General features: G+C 40.3%; 1 protein-coding gene across 1 annotated transcript; it reads right to left on the bottom strand.

The window, feature by feature from the left end:
- Window positions 1–295: 295 nt before the first annotated feature.
- Window positions 296–16841, bottom strand: LOC115817995 (cGMP-dependent 3',5'-cyclic phosphodiesterase). Its single transcript, XM_030781194.1, has 29 exons — window positions 16674–16841; window positions 13704–13793; window positions 13321–13412; window positions 13010–13119; window positions 11415–11464; window positions 10951–11010; window positions 10641–10782; window positions 10505–10557; window positions 10343–10417; window positions 10065–10106; window positions 9778–9846; window positions 8854–8984; window positions 8553–8664; window positions 8364–8403; window positions 8123–8186; window positions 7871–7952; window positions 7607–7781; window positions 7020–7132; window positions 6496–6573; window positions 6034–6156; window positions 5793–5863; window positions 5416–5538; window positions 5185–5272; window positions 5021–5068; window positions 4852–4926; window positions 3278–3377; window positions 3000–3151; window positions 1941–2047; window positions 296–873 (listed from the first exon to the last, which is right to left on the bottom strand). Exons 1-29 carry the CDS (start codon window positions 16776–16778, stop codon window positions 702–704), a joined length of 2742 nt encoding a protein of 913 aa, XP_030637054.1. The 5' UTR covers window positions 16779–16841; the 3' UTR covers window positions 296–701.
- Window positions 16842–17287: the final 446 nt, after the last annotated feature.

Below are 17287 nucleotides of genomic sequence, written 5' to 3'. Positions count from 1 at the left end.
CAGGATGATTGTTTGGAGTTTTCAAACCATGAATTTATAAAAACAGGTACACTTAATCTGAGATTAAGTGAATTATTAATATATTTACAATGTAAAGTGAAATACACTTAATCTGAGAGCCAACTGAGCGCTGGCCAGATGTCTGCCAACTGTAAAAGAGAAGATAATGAGAAGACGCATAGGATGACTTATGTAGTCTTATGTATCTTCTCACATGCGACACAATGCAACGCAATGAGACACATGGATTGTAGAGTGAAGTATATTTTATGTATGCAGTGTTTGGGCAGTTTTTAAAACAACCCAAGTGAGCGTGAGGCAAACCGTTCTTCCATGTGCAGAATAAAAATCTAGTGTAATTGTCTATTGTATAGACACATTTAAACAGTGCTCCGATAAGGTATAGATGGCTGTCTTGCTACAGTATAAGGCATGCATGATCCATTGATTTTAGTTTGTGTATTTATCGTCAAATTAGCAGAGCTTTGAAACATCACTCAAACGTCTCACACAGGTTGCTTGTCTCAGAGTGTCATTATGCTTTGACTGTCCCGCTGTTACTTTTGTTGTTAAAAAAATTACTCTCACCCATCCCTTACAACTATACCAAACACCCCAACCATATTCTGAGCCATAACACAAATGTTTACCCAAAACTCTGTTTCCCTGAGTTGAAGCACAGTCTTTGGTTTTTGCATGCCCTATTGACTCTCCCCTTCAAAGGGATCACACTCCTCATCCAATAGGTCTAGGCAGTCTTTGCTAGGCAAGCCCAGCCCCCTGTACTTATGGGAAATGTGAGTCCATTTCTCATGGTTGGAGATAATGCTTTTGTGGAGCTCTGCAGAAGCAGGAAAAAGATCCTGGAGGGTCCTACAAAACCAGAATAGAAATAAAATGTAAGTACAAAATGAACAGCATTTTCAATGCAAGTGCAGCAGGCTGTGTGTGAGCACCACTATTCTTATTATGATTGCAATAAATTATAATCAATGTTCCAAATGCAAACCCCCCCCCCCCCCCCCCCATAAGTTCCAGTCAACACGCAGACTGGATCCATGCCATATGCAGTTACTAGGCATGTTAAGGTTAACACATGTTATAAATATACATCACGCTGTTGCTAAAATAAAAAATACCATTAATAATCCATCTTGTTTGACCAAATTTTTTCCTTTGATTAATCAGGATTAATCGCTTAAAGTTACACAGGTGACACTTTTTTCCCCTTTTAACCATTTGAGATTCCTAGTGACTATGTATCTTAATGTGATTAGACATGATTTATCATAGAGTTTTCTGGATCAGAGTGCAAGGGCTATTGATTCGTTGGATATGACACCTCCTTTTTGAACAGAATTAACATTCACAGTGCAGTGGTGCTGCACTGTGTGTTTTACTTTATGTATTTTATTTTGGTATCTATGATTTTGACCACACTGCAACCAAACTGAGCCATTGGCAATATCCTCAGCTTTTCTTAATCAGTGTCAAACTGTGGGGGTCCACTGTTCAGCATCATGGTGAGAGCTCAGAGTGCATCCAGTATTAGGGTGAGAGCTCAGAGTGCATCCAGTATTAGGGTGAGAGGTAAGGGTGTGTTCAGTATTAGGGTGAGAGGTCAGGGTGTGTTCAGTATTAGGGTGAGAGGTCAGGGTGCGTTCAGTATTAGGGTGAGAGGTCAGGGTGTGTTCAGTATTAGGGTGAGAGGTCAGGGTGCATTCAGTATTAGGGTGAGAGGTCAGGGTGTGTTCAGTATTAGGGTGAGAGGTCAGGGTGCGTTCAGTATTAGGGTGAGAGGTCAGGGTGTGTTCAGTATTAGGGTGAGAGGTCAGGGTGCATTCAGTATTAGGGTGAGAGGTCAGGGTGCGTTCAGTATTAGGGTGAGAGGTCAGGGTGTGTTCAGTATTAGGGTGAGAGGTCAGGGTGTGGTTTCTCACTTGAAAACTGGAATGACAATGTGTTCCATGAAGCTAGTCTGCAGCTCAGGGATGTAAGCTTTCTCTCTGTCCATCATCGGAATGGGGCTGTTACCCATCTCCTTTTCCTAAATACGCAAACACACACACCCACACACGCACACATATATACACATACACACACATACACGCGTGCGCGCGCACACACACACACACACACACACACACACACACACACACACACACACACACAACACACAAACACACACACAACACACAAACACACACAACACAGAGAACTGAACTTTCATTTCTGGCCAAACAGAGCTCTGTTTGCCAACTCATTACCTGCCTATTCGATCAGCCCCTTTTCTGATTATCATGCACATCCACTTGTCATTTGTTCATATACACATCAGTACTCTGTTAATACATATTCCTGGATGTCATTTACGAAGTGTCTCCCTTACATAAGTGCACTGAGCCGTGCTGTTCCTGGTTTGCTTAGTGTCTTTCCTGGCTTGATTTATTGTTTAGTCCACAGTTACCAGATGTTTAACCTGTTGTGAAAAAAAGCGTGCCCAGCAAATGCATCTGGTCCATCCTGTATGCTGTGACAAATTTTTAGGGATTTAAGCTCTATAAATTCTTCTCTGTGGTTGAGTCAACTGATTTTACTTTTGAAGGTTTTGAATAATTAAATGCGCCATTGCAACACTACCTTTGATCGGTCCCCTTCTGTCAATGTATTCTGAGTAAAATATTTGTATGGAAATGCCAGTCCTTGACACTGGTGCATTGTGTTTTGTTATGGTGTTGACTGTAGATGGGTCACATAAGAAGCCGTTTGGCGCTTTGTGAGTAACAGAACTGTCAGAGCTAAACAGCAAAATTACATGAACTTTTGGTCACTTGTTCAAACACAGAAGCTATGTTTGCGATAAATGATTTGTCATGTTACATACTGCATCTCAGTGCAGAGGTGCCCTTAAAATGCCAGTTTTCATAATGGTTATGATTATAACAAAGTCATAACACATGAATTATAACACTTTACAACAATATAACACACACACATACCCGGTCTCCTTGAGAGAAGAACTCTTTGTAGATAAGCTTTGCAACCTTGCGTGTTGTCCTCCACTCTTTGGTTTGGTCAGACAGGTCACATGAGGTCATCAAGAGACATAACAATAAATTGTGGTGCTGGAGATTTGTATTGTCATACCCCTCTAAAGAAAAGAGAAAGGGAATTAGAGAGGAAGAAACATGTGCTTGTGTGTATGTGTGTGTGTGTGTGTGTGTGTGTGTGAATGTGTTTGTGTGCGCGCATGGTTTGGGTAAGGGGAAGGACTCACCTTCAGCCATTTTCCTCAGATCACCAAGGATACGCAGATGATGGGCAAGATCTGTGGCCAGAATGATGTCCCTCATAAGATCAAGCATTCTCTGGTAGCCCTGGCAACCAGAAGGGAGAAAAAGGACAGGGTGAGACTGTTAGCCTAGACATTAGGCTCAGGGGTTAGTTATAAGAAAGGTACATATGTGTGTGTGTGTGTGTGTGTGTGTGTATACAGTTAAGCCCAAAATTATTCATACCCTTGCCAAATAGTGAATTTTTATTTGACCAATAGGTTTCATCTGTCTAGAAGTAACATAAACAAGTGACAAAAGACGGTAAGACATTGTGTCAGAGATGTTAATGATAAATTCTGTCTATTTCTATGTGTTTTTTACATTTTTAATAAAAATTCCATGTCCAAAATTATTCATACCCTTTCAAATTGTCGCATATTTTTGTGAAAATGCAAGCTTCTATACCATTCCAAATGTGCAGTGTCCACTGGAGTGTCTGCCTTGAGATCTTGGTACCAGGATTGCTCATATTCATCAGGACGACCTTGATGGTGATCCTTGGATTCTTCTTGGCCTCTCACACTGCCATTCTTGCCAGCGCAGGGCTCACTTTTGGCTTCCTACCCCAGCCATTTGAGATTTTTTCACAGTGTGGAACTCCTTGTACTTTTAGATTATGCTTTGCACTGTAGCCACTGGCACTTGAAAACACTTGGATATGGCTTTATAGTCTTTCCCCATCTTGTGAGCAGCCACAATGTGCAACCAGAAGTCCTCAATAAGCTCTTTGGTTTTAGCCATGACTTGCAATTGACTAGTAACTAGAGAACTACTGCATGAGCTGTTCTCAACTTATAGTTGATTAGAATGCTCTAGAACACAGTAGAAATTACCAAGACCATTTGGAATGGTATAGGAGCTTGCATTTTTTCAGAAATATGCGACAATTTGAAGGGGTATGAAGCATTTTGGACATGGCATTTTTGGTAATAATGTACAAAAAACCCATAGAAATAGTTCAAATTTATCATTAACATCTTTGACACAATGTCCTACCATGTTTTGTCACTTGCTTATGTCATTTCCAGCCAGCTGAAACCTATTGGTCAAATAAAAATCCACTATATCTTTTAAAACAGTTTATATTTTATCTTTGTAAATATTACACCACCAGTTGTTTATTTGGAATGTTTAGAAATCATCATTTGACCCGCTAATGCTACTAACTCTATTTATTTCTTTTTATGTCCAAACACTATGAGTTTCCATAAAGAACATCATGATCTGACAGGCAGGCAGTGCATCATGTTTCTTTTTCCTCTCGTAACATGTGGAAGAGACATTTATGCTGTTTGATAAAAATCTACTCTGTGAGTTCTTTACTACAGTGGTTTGCATTCATACTGTTACAATAATGCAGTGATGCAAGTTTATATCATTCTCTATTAGTTTCACTCTTTCTGACAGTTAGTCCACTCTGAATGAATATCTCTGCAGTGTGTTGTTTGGAAGGTGTTTTTAGTCTGTTATGTTTTGGACAGTGTTATAGGGACAGAAGAGAAACTGTTGATCCCACCTTCCTGGAGAACTGGTCAAAGATGTTACAGCCCTGTGTGTTTAGAATGGAAATGGCCTGAGCAAAGTGGTGTCTCTGTAGGGAAGAGTCAGAGTCAGTTAGGTGGGGTCAGGATATAAGGCTTTGTCGTGTGTAAAGAGTGATAAAGGGAAACGGCACATTTGCCTACCTCCAGCACAGACCCCTGAGAACTGTACAAACCAGCCAACACAGACTTCTGATCAAAACAAAGAGAGCGAGAATAAAAGAGTTAGGTCTTGTGTGTGTGCGTGTGTGTGTAAATGTGTGTATATACCTCTGTGTGTAAATGTGCATGTAGGTGTGCCAACTCACCGACTTGATCTGGAAGGAGTTGTTTGTTCCCCGGTGATCAAGGTCATGACACAAACAGGAAACAAAGAGGGCAAGGACCTCAAAGTCCCTGACACAAGACAACAATACAGCAAAAGTCAGAGGTCTAACTGTGAGTTTCTGTGTGTGTGTGTGTGTGTGTGTGTGTGTGTGTGTGTGTGTGTGTGTGAGAGAGAGAGAGATAGATAGAGAGAGAGAGAGAATGACCCTTACTCCAGATGGTTGCGCATGTCCAGGTTTTTACTGAGTAAGTAGCAGAAATGAGCCACTGAGAAGCCATGCATCCAGTTATGATACGGGGGGTCCCTGTAGCCCTTCTTCACCATCAGACAGAACCTATAACAAAAAACACTCTCAGCCCACTGTATGTGTGTGTGTGTGTGTGTGTCTGTGTGTCTGTGTGTGAGCGTGTTCAAGAGAAAAAAGGGCGAGGGCAGCAGAAGGTAAGTGTGCTTCTCTCTTTGTGTGTCTTCTTTGTGCTATCCGGTTTTAGGTGAACAGTTGTGAAACAGGACATCATTATCTGAGAAGTAGGACTGTTTGCTCTGGGCACAGCTCTTTAAACAAAAACAAAGAGCATGTGGAATTACCTGGCCAAGGTGTTTTTGTTTATCTTGTAAGTATTTATGAATCCCATGTCTTCAAACATGCTAATAACTGCCTGGAATGAGTGTGTATGTATGTGTGTGTGTGTGTGTGTGTGTGTGTGTGAGAGAGAGAGAGAGAGAGAGAGAGGGGGAGATGGATGATTAGACTGATGGTACAGATGTGAGTAATAAAAGATACTTTCATTTACTCAAATTTTCAGACTGAGAGAACACACACACACACCTTGGCAGTGTCGTCATCTGTCAGGGACCGGGGGATGTAGCTGAACTCTGTGAAACTTGGGTGGATCTCACAGACTGCTTTAATTCCATTGTTCAGCAGAGCTGTCACCTCCTCATCTGAAACCTGGTAGGGAAAGACATCCCAACCCTGAAAACACCAGCCAGACTCTGGCACAGACCCTGTTTAACAGGCCGAAATATACTTAGATAGTCGACGGATACATTTTAGGACAACAGCAGCCACAGAACTATAATAAACGGTTTGTTTAAAGTACCTACCATGAAATAAAATTTCATGCTAGAATTATTTGAAACATTAATTCTTCACAAGGAGAGTAATTGCACTGTACGTGATCTGACATCTCTTTGTGAACCAGCTGTGCATGACTTTAGTTGTTGATCTATCCGGTACCTGTAGATTAAATATTGGTCGAAGGCATGTAATGTGAGAACTGGGTGTTACCTTCATATGGTATCTCATCATTTCATTGGCTAAGGTGCTTCTGTACTGAGCTTCCCGCACCTTCTTGTACAGAAGGGACTGATGGAGAGAGATATGACTCATCACTCATGGGAACACGGAATTCAATACTTGTCATCAAACAATCACAGATATGCATGACTAAACCAACACTTAGAAACGGAATCAAATATAAAGACAGTGACTTACACATCAGATTAAAAAGAAATGTTGAGCCAAGTACAGAGGCAGTATTTCAAATGTAATGCAAGTCAAATCGAAACATTGCCAAGACAGAGGACTGATCAATTGCGGAGCTGCATTGTCATTGAAATACATGAAAAACACAATTTAGACGGGCATCACTAATCAAACAGACCCAAAAAACAGAGAGACATGGGAAATCAAAACCCACTCAACACTAAGACAGCACTACGTGATAATCATAGATAGAGAATGGACATGTAAAACACAAGGGATTTGTGTAGAAGTGTATGATGGAGTGCGGTGATGTTTTCTTCACTGACATGTGCTATGCTGATGCCACAGTAGATGGAGAAGGCAATGGCTAACTCCTCATCAAATCGGTTAAACCCAGGAGCGTTAATTTTGTTAACAAGCTCAGCAACTCCAATGACCACTGATCACACAAAGAGGACAGAGAACAGAGAACACACACCGTTATGGCCTGATCATTAAAATAGAGATTGTACAGGTTTATGGAAGGACTGATGCACTGGAATGTTTAATAGCAAACCTGCTTTTGTGTGTGTGTGTGTGTGTGTGTGTGTCTGTCTGTCTGTGTCTGTGTCTGTGTGTGCTTGTTTTTGTTAGCTTGGACTATGAAAGATGTTATTGGTAAAACTAACTTGGGAAACTGGGGTTTATGGTCAAGTTGTAATTCTTTATTGTAGAGACAGTTAATGGATCCAAGAGATGTGTATGTGTGTCCGTGCCTTTGTGTCCATGCTCGTGATTTCATTTGTACACTTGTAAGTGAAGGGTAAATAATTTCAGTTTGCATTGCAAAAGGAGCCGTGAAAATGTGTAACTTGACTAGCTATTCAAATAGTCCAGGATGTGCAAGTCACATAGTTGTGTGTTTGCATGTCACCTCCATCCACGTCTTTGATAGGGAAGCAGAGGATGCTGCGTGTGCGGAAGCCAGTAAACTCATCGACAGCACGATAGAACAGAGGATGGGAGTACGCATCTGTAATGTTCAGGATGTCTCCAGTGGTAGCAACATGACCAGCAATGCCTTGATTCACTGGGATACGCAACTCTGCCTGAAGACGAAATAAATGTCAAAGCTCTGCTTGTGTCTTAGTGTGTATGTGCGTATGTGTGTGTGTCTGGGTGTGTATGACTGACTGACCTCTTTTTCTGTTACCACACCCCCATCAAATACTTTAGCAACCAACTCCTGGTTTTGTTTATCCAATAAGAACACAGAGCAACTGTGTGTGTGAGAGAGAGAGGGATGGAGGGAGAGAGAGAGAGAGAGAGAGAGAGAGAGAGAGAGAAACAGACAGAGAGACAGAGGAAGAGAGATTTGAATATACTGCATTTGCAGATTTGCAGTTTTTTGTAACATGCACACACACACACACATAACGCACACACTCACCTCTCTGCATTGCTGAGACATCGAGCTTCTGCAATGATCTCAGTCAGCAGCACAGACACATCGTCTACACACATATACACACAAATACACATGCAAATATAAACATACACAGATCACACTGATTGTGTGTGTGTGTGTGTGTGTGTGTGTGTGTGTGTGTGTGTGTGTTTGTGCACCCACGCGTGTGTGCATGTGTGTGCCTGCATGTTTTACTTTTACATAAGAAAATTGGTAGGCTTACCCAGATGAGTGAAGAGGTTTTTGGCTACCTGTAGCAGTTTCTGTAACACAAATACACAAACATGCTAGAGTATGACAGCATGACAACATTCCACCTGACAGATTTATTTAAATGAGACCAAGTCTTATTTTATTTTAATATGTTTGTACTGTCATATCACATTTTTGGGGATTAACGGCTCATCCTCACCTGACATGCTGTCTTTAGTTGTTGCTCCCTCTGAAAGGCGAGCGTACTGTTTAACACTGCAGACGTATGCAACAAACACTGAGACACTACCTTTTCATCTTCCTCTGAAAACCTGGGAACACACACACACAGTCTTAGGATGCACACACCTGCACAAATGCGCTCACAAAAGTAGACAAATGCACACACTCTCAGTCACCGTAGGTCAAAGTTAACATGAATACACACTTGTTTGCGTTCCTCTTGTTGAAAATGCACACACTCTCAGTCACCGTAAGTCAATGTTAACATGAATACACACTTGTTTGCGTTCCTCTTGTTGAAAATGCAGGTGAGTGCAAACGCTTGATCTGTAGCTCTGCAGATGGCAGGCACGCACAACACAGACTTTGCCTCATATCCCAGAATTCCTTTCACCTGCTGCTGTTCTTCCTGTCACAGTGTGAGTGAAGACAAAAAACTTAGTTTCACACACACTCACTACAAAAAAAAAATCCAAATATTCTGTCTGAGAGTCTGTGTCTGCACTGAGCCTGTGTGTTGTCCTAGTTTTAGTGTGAAATAGGCAAACCCTCAGCCTAATAATTACAGTTTTCATATTTACAGCTGAATGTACTACAGATCCAGTTAGCCAATATTTATCTAGATTTGTCTCACACATTTTCATGCCATTAAAGCCACATCTCCAGGTCATTACGTCTCTAACTGTGGTTGTTTTGCAGGGGAAACTATGAGACTTATTAGGTCACAAGCACTGTGAGGTATTCTGGTCAGTTAAAACACCCATATGCATTGGCTGGTCTGAACTCTTTATATCTCAATCTAACTCTTAATTATTTCAGCTTATGTTTACTTAAGTTTGAAAATGAGCCAGCTGGTGTAAAACACATGATTAAATTCATCATTTAATTCAAAGAAGAAAATACCAATACGTTTCTGTGTTTATTGTGTACATATTCAGAACAGTGTGGTAAATTAGCTTTTTTATGGAGAGATCACTAAACTGTTCACTTAATCAGCATTAAAAAAGTATGTACATTAAAAGTGAATGGGGAAAAAATTCAAACTGTGTTGTAAACCATTTGCATTGTCAATCCATGCAAGGAATTGTATTGTAAGTTCTTGTCAATGTCTACTTGACTTCCTCAGTGGAAGTTTGACACACTTCTTTATATCAGTTTTATATGAGTTTAGACCAAAGGCAGTGACATGGTGTGTTTCTCACTCCACTCAGGTTGTGCAGGGAAATGGACCTCCTCGTCTCCATTGCCTTCCCAAACTGGCCCACAGCCATCTGCACAAGAGCAGTGTTGACAGATTAATAAAACACTCTTTATACAGGAGGAGTTTATCTGATATGAATCACATATATGGGAGGGGTTGATTTGATATGATGTCACGTATATGGGAGACGTTAACATTATGTCACATATATGGGAGGGGTTGATTTGATATTATGGTGTATTTTTGGAGGTGTCGATGTAGAGGAAGAGAGCAGTCATTAGCTCTTACAGGAAAACATATCTCCTCTTCCAGGACTTTATCTCCAACAACCTAACAGGACACATTAAACACAAACACACACACACACACACACACACACACACATGTTTGCCATTAAATATTCCACTGCATCAACCCTTCTGTAAACCTGTAATTTCTTTATATTAACAGTCAGACTATAATGTTGTGTGTCCTTTTGTCCTCAAAATAAACTCTCAAAAGTACTTTTTGCCATTGGAACAAAGTGCATGATTGCATGAGTGTGTTTTTACAAAAAGAGTGTTTACCTTGCAGAAGAATTGTTTGTTGTCTTCTGACAACAAAAGAAAACAGCAGCATTGTGACTGAGTCTCTTCCTGCAACTGTGAAAACAGGCAAAAACAATCCTTCAGTTATGTCATCCATCCATCCATGCTATCTTATCTGTAGGCTGGGTATTTTGAACTCACGTATTTATTCAGTTTCAGTTGGAGGGAGGCAGCACTTGTGTCATAGAGATCACCTTAAGAAAGATGACAAACAGTTTTATGAAAACATATGTAAAGAACAAGAATTTGCAAACACCTGCACACAAGCCTTTCTCACCACACAGCTGCAGTAGTCTCAGATTTGGCTGGCTGTGTACAGGGACAGGAGTCTGGCTCACACTAGGTGACCTTTCAACCTCCAGATCCACCGCTGGCCTTTGGTTCTTTAGTAGTTGGACTCTCTTGCAGGCTATAGTGATCTGTTGGGTACAAATACAGCACGGTCACCAAAATACTAATGAAGAGCACTTCCCCTTTGTTTAAATTCAATTCACTGTCAGACATCATTGCAATATATGATCATTGATTTGTGTCTTGTACTGTGTAACTGTCTTAACTAAGGACTATAATGGAATTACAGTTCATACATGCTGCTCTAGCAGGTCCAGCTCTTGTTCCTGCTTCTGACTGGGTCTATTACAGCTAATCTGGAGATGAAAAATACACAAGTTCAGCCAAATAACAGGAGCCTCAGAAGGCCACATGGAATAAAGTCATATATAAAAAGCCAAAAACCACTGACCAAGATCACAGACTACACACACACGCACACACACATGCACAAAAAAAAGAAAAAAAGAAAACAGGCAACAACAATTACAATTCGATATGCAATTCCACATGTTCAGTTCAATGTTCACAATAAGAAAGTTATTAAATGGGCATCTATATGTTCCATTTCCTTGTTGGAATGGACGATCAAAATAGTCGAGGAGTTTGTAAAAAGAGAGAGAGGCCATGCTCAATGAATACAGATGACTATCTAACTAGATTTATAGGGTGGTAGATTAAATAGCAGCTCCAGTCTAGCAGAATTACTGAGTTTGCTCACCAAAAGGGCACCAATAACCACACCCTTATCCAGGAGAGGACCAATCAGTGCTGAGGAAAGGAGAGGTAAAGTCAGGTGAAGTAAGCAAAAGGAGGACAAAGAACACATTCAAATTCATATTCTGCAATACTGTACAGTGCCACTCAATGGATATACCTAGAGAGTTTCAAGTATTTCCAAAAAAAAAACAAAAAAAAAAACATAGCATTAATAAATATCAGCAAAAAGGCTGTAATAGACAATATATTGTAACTTAGTTATTTGGAAACACCTTGGCTGTCATCTAATAATTAAACCATCTACTTAAAAAAGGCCCATTGGTAACCCATAACTTCAACAATATGAAATTTGACTGTGATACGAAATGATATTTATTACAACAATCTTTTCAGATTCTTGGAACATCCTTTTCAGTGCAAGTTATATCACTTCACCAGATGGACAATCCACACATATAACTACAAATAAATCTACAGTTTAACAGCTATTTAAGGTCAAACAGGGCTATCAAAGGGGAAAATGATATGCTGATCCTATGGGATCCTATATTTCTATACAATACTGCTTAAATTCTTAGGCAATACACACCTAAACCTAAACAATTACATCCCAAACCAGAACTCTGTAAGAGAGTTGATTTGACTGTTAGGTAGCAAAGTGTTTTTTTAATTATTTTACCTGAAGTGTATTAATTATTGTCACCTTTTTTTTTTACCAGAAGCAATTACCGACTAGCTCATTATTCTTACCACACATTTTGTTAGTTTTGTTAAAATTGGATAGTTAGACATCTTAATCTAATGAAAAATGATCAAAACTGGGCAGGAACGTGTTATGTATGTGTGTATGGATATATGTGTGTGTGTGTGTGTATGTATGTATGTATGCATGTATATATGTATGTATGTATGTATGAATGTAAACAGTTATGTAAGTATGCATTTAATTAATTGTTTGTTTACTTATTTATTGAGATTAATTTTGCATTGCAGACAGCACTGTCTGGTAACATATCCACGGTGTGTTTTTACATGTCATTTCTCATCTGAAGCAAAATGTAACAGTATTAATTATTACCAGTTTTAAACTTGAAAAATGGAACTGGGGCATTGCTAAGTGTTGAGATGATGGCTGTGTGTATATGTCATTTTAACTTCCATAAACGTTATCCTGAGTCAATGGTCTTGCAAGGTATTCAATCCTGCAAGCCACAAACTTGTGGCCACCAGTTTTGGAAAGTGTAAGACATAGCTGACTCTTATTTGGCTGCAGTAGAGTGTTTTGGAAAGCATGGCCACTAATCAGTATTGTGGCCATGACATGGTAATACAATGATGTTTATGTTGTTTAAAGAAATGGAAACTGCAGGAGAATGGCGGCCCCCAGTGGATGAAGAACAGTTTAGCAGCCAGATCAAATACTGACATTTCCCTACAAAAGTATGCCAAACGCTGTGTTTTTCTACATTACCCATGTCAATATTTGGTTTCAATATGCACAATCAGCCTCTCTATTTCTCTCTCTCTCTCTCTCTCTCTCTCTCTCTCTCTCTCTCTCTCTCTCTCTCCCTCTCTCTGTCTCTCTCTCACACATACCTTTTCTGTCTCCCTGTAGGGGCTGTGCGAGAGTTTCTTTCTGCTCCTCTTGCAGCTCTGATGGAGGAAGTCCATCACATACAACTCGCTTTCCTTGTTGTACGTCAGCTCTGACAGAGAGAGAGAGAAAGAGAGAGAGAGGGAGGGAGAGAGAGAGAGAGAGAGAGAGAGAGAGAAGGAGACTGCTATAATTTCCACCATCTAGATCACGTCATGGTTATGATTAGCAGTTGGTCTGTTATGATACACAGTTGGTCTGCTATGATTAGCAGATGGTCTGTTATGATTAGCAGTTGGTCCTTCCGTCTTACCTAAGTTTTCCCTCAGTAATGAGCTCATGAAATGGAGCCTCACAGGCCATGCAACCTGTCTCTACATCCAACTGATAGAGATAAGCACTGACCTATCAGAAGGAAGAGAGAGAGAGAGAGAGAGAGAGAGAGAAAGAGAGAGAGAGAGAGAGAGAGAGAGAGAGAGAGAGAGAAATAAATTGTTTAAAACAAACCAAAGCAGAACTACCATTCTTGTTCTTATTATTGTTGTCATTTGATTTTGACTAGTATGAGTGGTGTCTATCATTTCTATCATTTGCAAGTCTGTATATGAATCTGTATATGAGCCCTATCTTTACGGAAATAGTTATATTATTGAAGTTCTCAGTGTAGGTCATATGTTTTGTGGTTAAACTTCTCACCACATCAGTCAGCACAGTTCTGACAGCGGACTGGATGGCATCCTGGAGAGAGGCGGAGTCTGTCACTGAGGCTAAACACAGCAAAGCATCCTGGGTGAGTGAAGTAAAAGTAAATGATGAAGTAAAAGATTTCTATCAAGAGTAAAAACAGTTTAGTTATATGACATTTTACTTTCTGGTTAGGGCTCATCTTCATCAGGGCACTGGGCTATGAAAAGCCTTCTGCTTATTTTGATCACAACTGAGTAAAATAAGAATGTTCATATTCTCTTTCCTATATTATTGATTTTATTAGTGCTCCTGGTCAAATTGAAGTCAGGTAACAAGACCTTGCTCTACCAATTTATGAACTTTGAACTTTAAACCACACATCAGACACTGATAACAGGCTTAGTTACTGAGCATTCCCAAGTGCAGTGACACTGCAGGTAGATATCATGGAACAAGCTATTCTAAAAATCCAGTGTATAATTCTGGTCTTTCTGACAGAGCCTGCCTCCCTCTCTCTCCCTCTCTCTCTCTCTCTCTCCCTCTCTCTCTCTCTCTCTCTCTCTCTCTCAGGCAGGTCCTAACCATATGTGGTAATGTGCTACAGGTTCACGGTGCAGAGAAGTTCCAAAAATGGTACAGTCCAGTGATGTCATAACTGTTTCATTAACTCGCCCTCTCAAAAAATATGGACTCTCTCAGTGATTTCAGAAAGCTATTTGACATGAGAGGAATTTGGCATGTGCTAAAGGTAGGCTTCTTTTTCTTTTCTTTTTTCTTTTTCTTTTTAAAGTAATTAACAAAGTGCTATGGTTAAAATTCCAAAGCTCCAAACACACCTCACCACAACAAAATATTTTTGAAAAAAATGGTTTCAAAACAGTTCTGCATGGTCCAAAAACAATGACTGAAAGGTGATGATATCATTTACTCTTTTAAATGTTCATTGAATCCCTCTGTTACAGTACTCTGCTGGCTAATAGGCACTATTTACATAATTCCTCAATCACTCTTATATTTGTACTTTTATATCAACTAAACATGTGGCTATCAACTGTCTATCGTTTAGATGGGTTAGTATGATGATGGCTACAGCTCACCCTGGTAAATTCTGTACTCCTATGATGGTTATGCTGACAGACTTTTACATACAGGTGATTAAAAGTTGCTCTGAATGAGAGGGATAAGCTTATGTGATATACATAATAAAATGATAAAAGTGAAGACATGTGCCCATTCAGGTGGTGATGGAGTAAAGAAAACATGAGGACAGGAGCAGTTAGTTACGCCAGATTTACTGACAGTAAATACACAATGCTGCGGAGAGCCTGATGAAAGACGATGAGCCAAAGGGATTTGCTCTGGCAGCAGCACGGGCCTTAGTCCTGACATGTCTGTGTGTGTGTGTGTAATTTGAGTGGTGAGTCCACAGTTTATAAGTTGCTATGTGACTAAACCTCTGCAGAAGAATGAAACATAGGTGTACAACACTACATATAATCACAGGACTTCAAATAGAGTTGAATAAACACATCAGCACTTGAAGACAGAAAGACATGCTTCTCTCTCTCTCTCTCTCTCTCTCTCAGTCTTTCTTCCATGTCTGCTCTCTGCCTAGACAATATGGATATATGAGTTTGTGTGTGTGTTTGTGTGTTTATATGTTTCTTTAAGGAGGAATTCTTTTAGACTTGCAGTTGTTAAAAACAAATAGACGAAAAGGTTTTATAAAGATATATAAAGTGCGCACACACACACACACACACACACACACACACACACACACACATACACACATGCACACACAATCTATCTATCTCTCTCTCTCTCTCTCTGTACCATTGTAGACAGGGCTGTTGAGATGTCCTGCTGTGTGAACTGATGTTTGATGAAGGTCATTGCAAGCTGGCGTAAGGAGAATTTGAGATCTATAAAAACCCATCCAAAACAGCAACATCACTCTGCCTCTGGCCCTCCCTATCCTTACATGACTTTTCAGTCATAAACCAAATTTTCTTATAACACGCTCCTCTATAATGCCCATAAATGTCACTTTAAACAAAACTGAGGGAGCATTTTTGACTCTAAGGCAACCAAATATTTGACGTTGTTTCTAAGGAAACCAGAGACATAGCTTGAATGAATATACTTCAGACAAACTGTTTATGTCCTAGTTTGCTCTTTTTTTTTCTGAAGTAAACATCTTGCAGTGACACAACACACCCATTGAGAGTTCATGATACGCAATAGCTGAGTTTGACACCAATTTCGTTTGAAACATTCAAACAGTCTTGGCCCTGTTCTCGCCGATTAGACTGTGCTGAGTGCTTACACTCGTACAGAGACGTTTAGACTTCGCCCTGTAAACAGCAGCAGGAGACACTTGTGTTTAAGGATATATAGTGACGCCAGTAGCTTTGAATTTCAAAACAAGAACATTGACAGGCCTCCTATTGCCATTCACCGCTGGTGTGTGTAAGGAGTATGTTACACGGTTTATGTGTGTTTGTGTGTGTGTGTGTGTGTGTGTGTACACTTGTGTGTGTGAGAATAGTAAAATATGGCCAATAGCCAACTCTTTATGCTTCTCTTATCTATAATACTGAAGAATTGCACTGCTATTCCAAAAATTAATCAAAGATTTGATTTGAATATAAATAAATGACTCCCTCACATTTATCTGACCACAAAACTGATCCTAAATATACACTCACATATGACCTGGTAGGGTGTAGGAGAAACCCCGTTCTATTTTTACATGGCACAGATATCCGTGACACACATGCACACATGCTGGAACACACACACACAGAGCTGACCAATCAGGTATGACAAGCTTCACGATGTTTGACTCTGAGTGTTAGTCAGTCAGCCAGTCAGATTCAACGACAATGCATTCTCTGGCTTCAAATGTCATGAAACAATGTGTGTATGAGAGGGAGAGAGAGAGAGAGAGAGAGAGAGAGAGAGCATGGATCTTACCTGCAGGGAGCTAGGTGTGGCTTTTCTGTTCTGTAACTGACGATAAAGCAGTTGTCCTCCTCTAAGGAAATGAAAGACTTCAAAAAGAATCTGCACCAGCACCATTCTGCCTTTCTTTTTCTCTCTCTCTCTTTCTCTCTCTCTCTCTCTCTGTCCCACTCTCTGTCCCTCTCTCTCTCCTTCTCTATTTCCGTCCTCTCTAGTTGTGCTCCTCCTGTGCAAGCCTCTGTGTGTGTTTCTTTCACTCTCTGTCTGTTTCCCCTGCTTTCTCTCTCTCTCTCTCTCTGTGTCTAGCTCTCTCTCTCGCAGACACACACAGTCTTGTGATTGTCAGGAGTAAATATGCAAACAAGCCAACACATATCTTAACCCTTTTGCCTTTCAAACACGTAGTCGTAACCTCCTCCTCTTCTTCCCTCCCTCCCTCTCTGTGTCTCTCAAACACACTCTCTCTCTCTCTCTCTCTCTCTCTCTCACTCTAATCCTGCTGTCTGCTTTGACACTGTACAGTTATAGCTATACGAGTGTCTGTGTGTCTGGGTTTGTTCAGGGAATTCTTTTCAACTCGCTGCCGTAGAGGAATAACAAGGAATATGGATGTGTATGCACACATC

This window comes from Chanos chanos, chromosome 8 (assembly GCF_902362185.1).
Source record: "Chanos chanos chromosome 8, fChaCha1.1, whole genome shotgun sequence".
Classification (NCBI taxonomy): Eukaryota; Metazoa; Chordata; class Actinopteri; order Gonorynchiformes; family Chanidae; genus Chanos; species Chanos chanos.
Note: the sequence above shows the minus strand (reverse complement) of the source record. Positions and strands in the feature narration are given on the sequence as shown.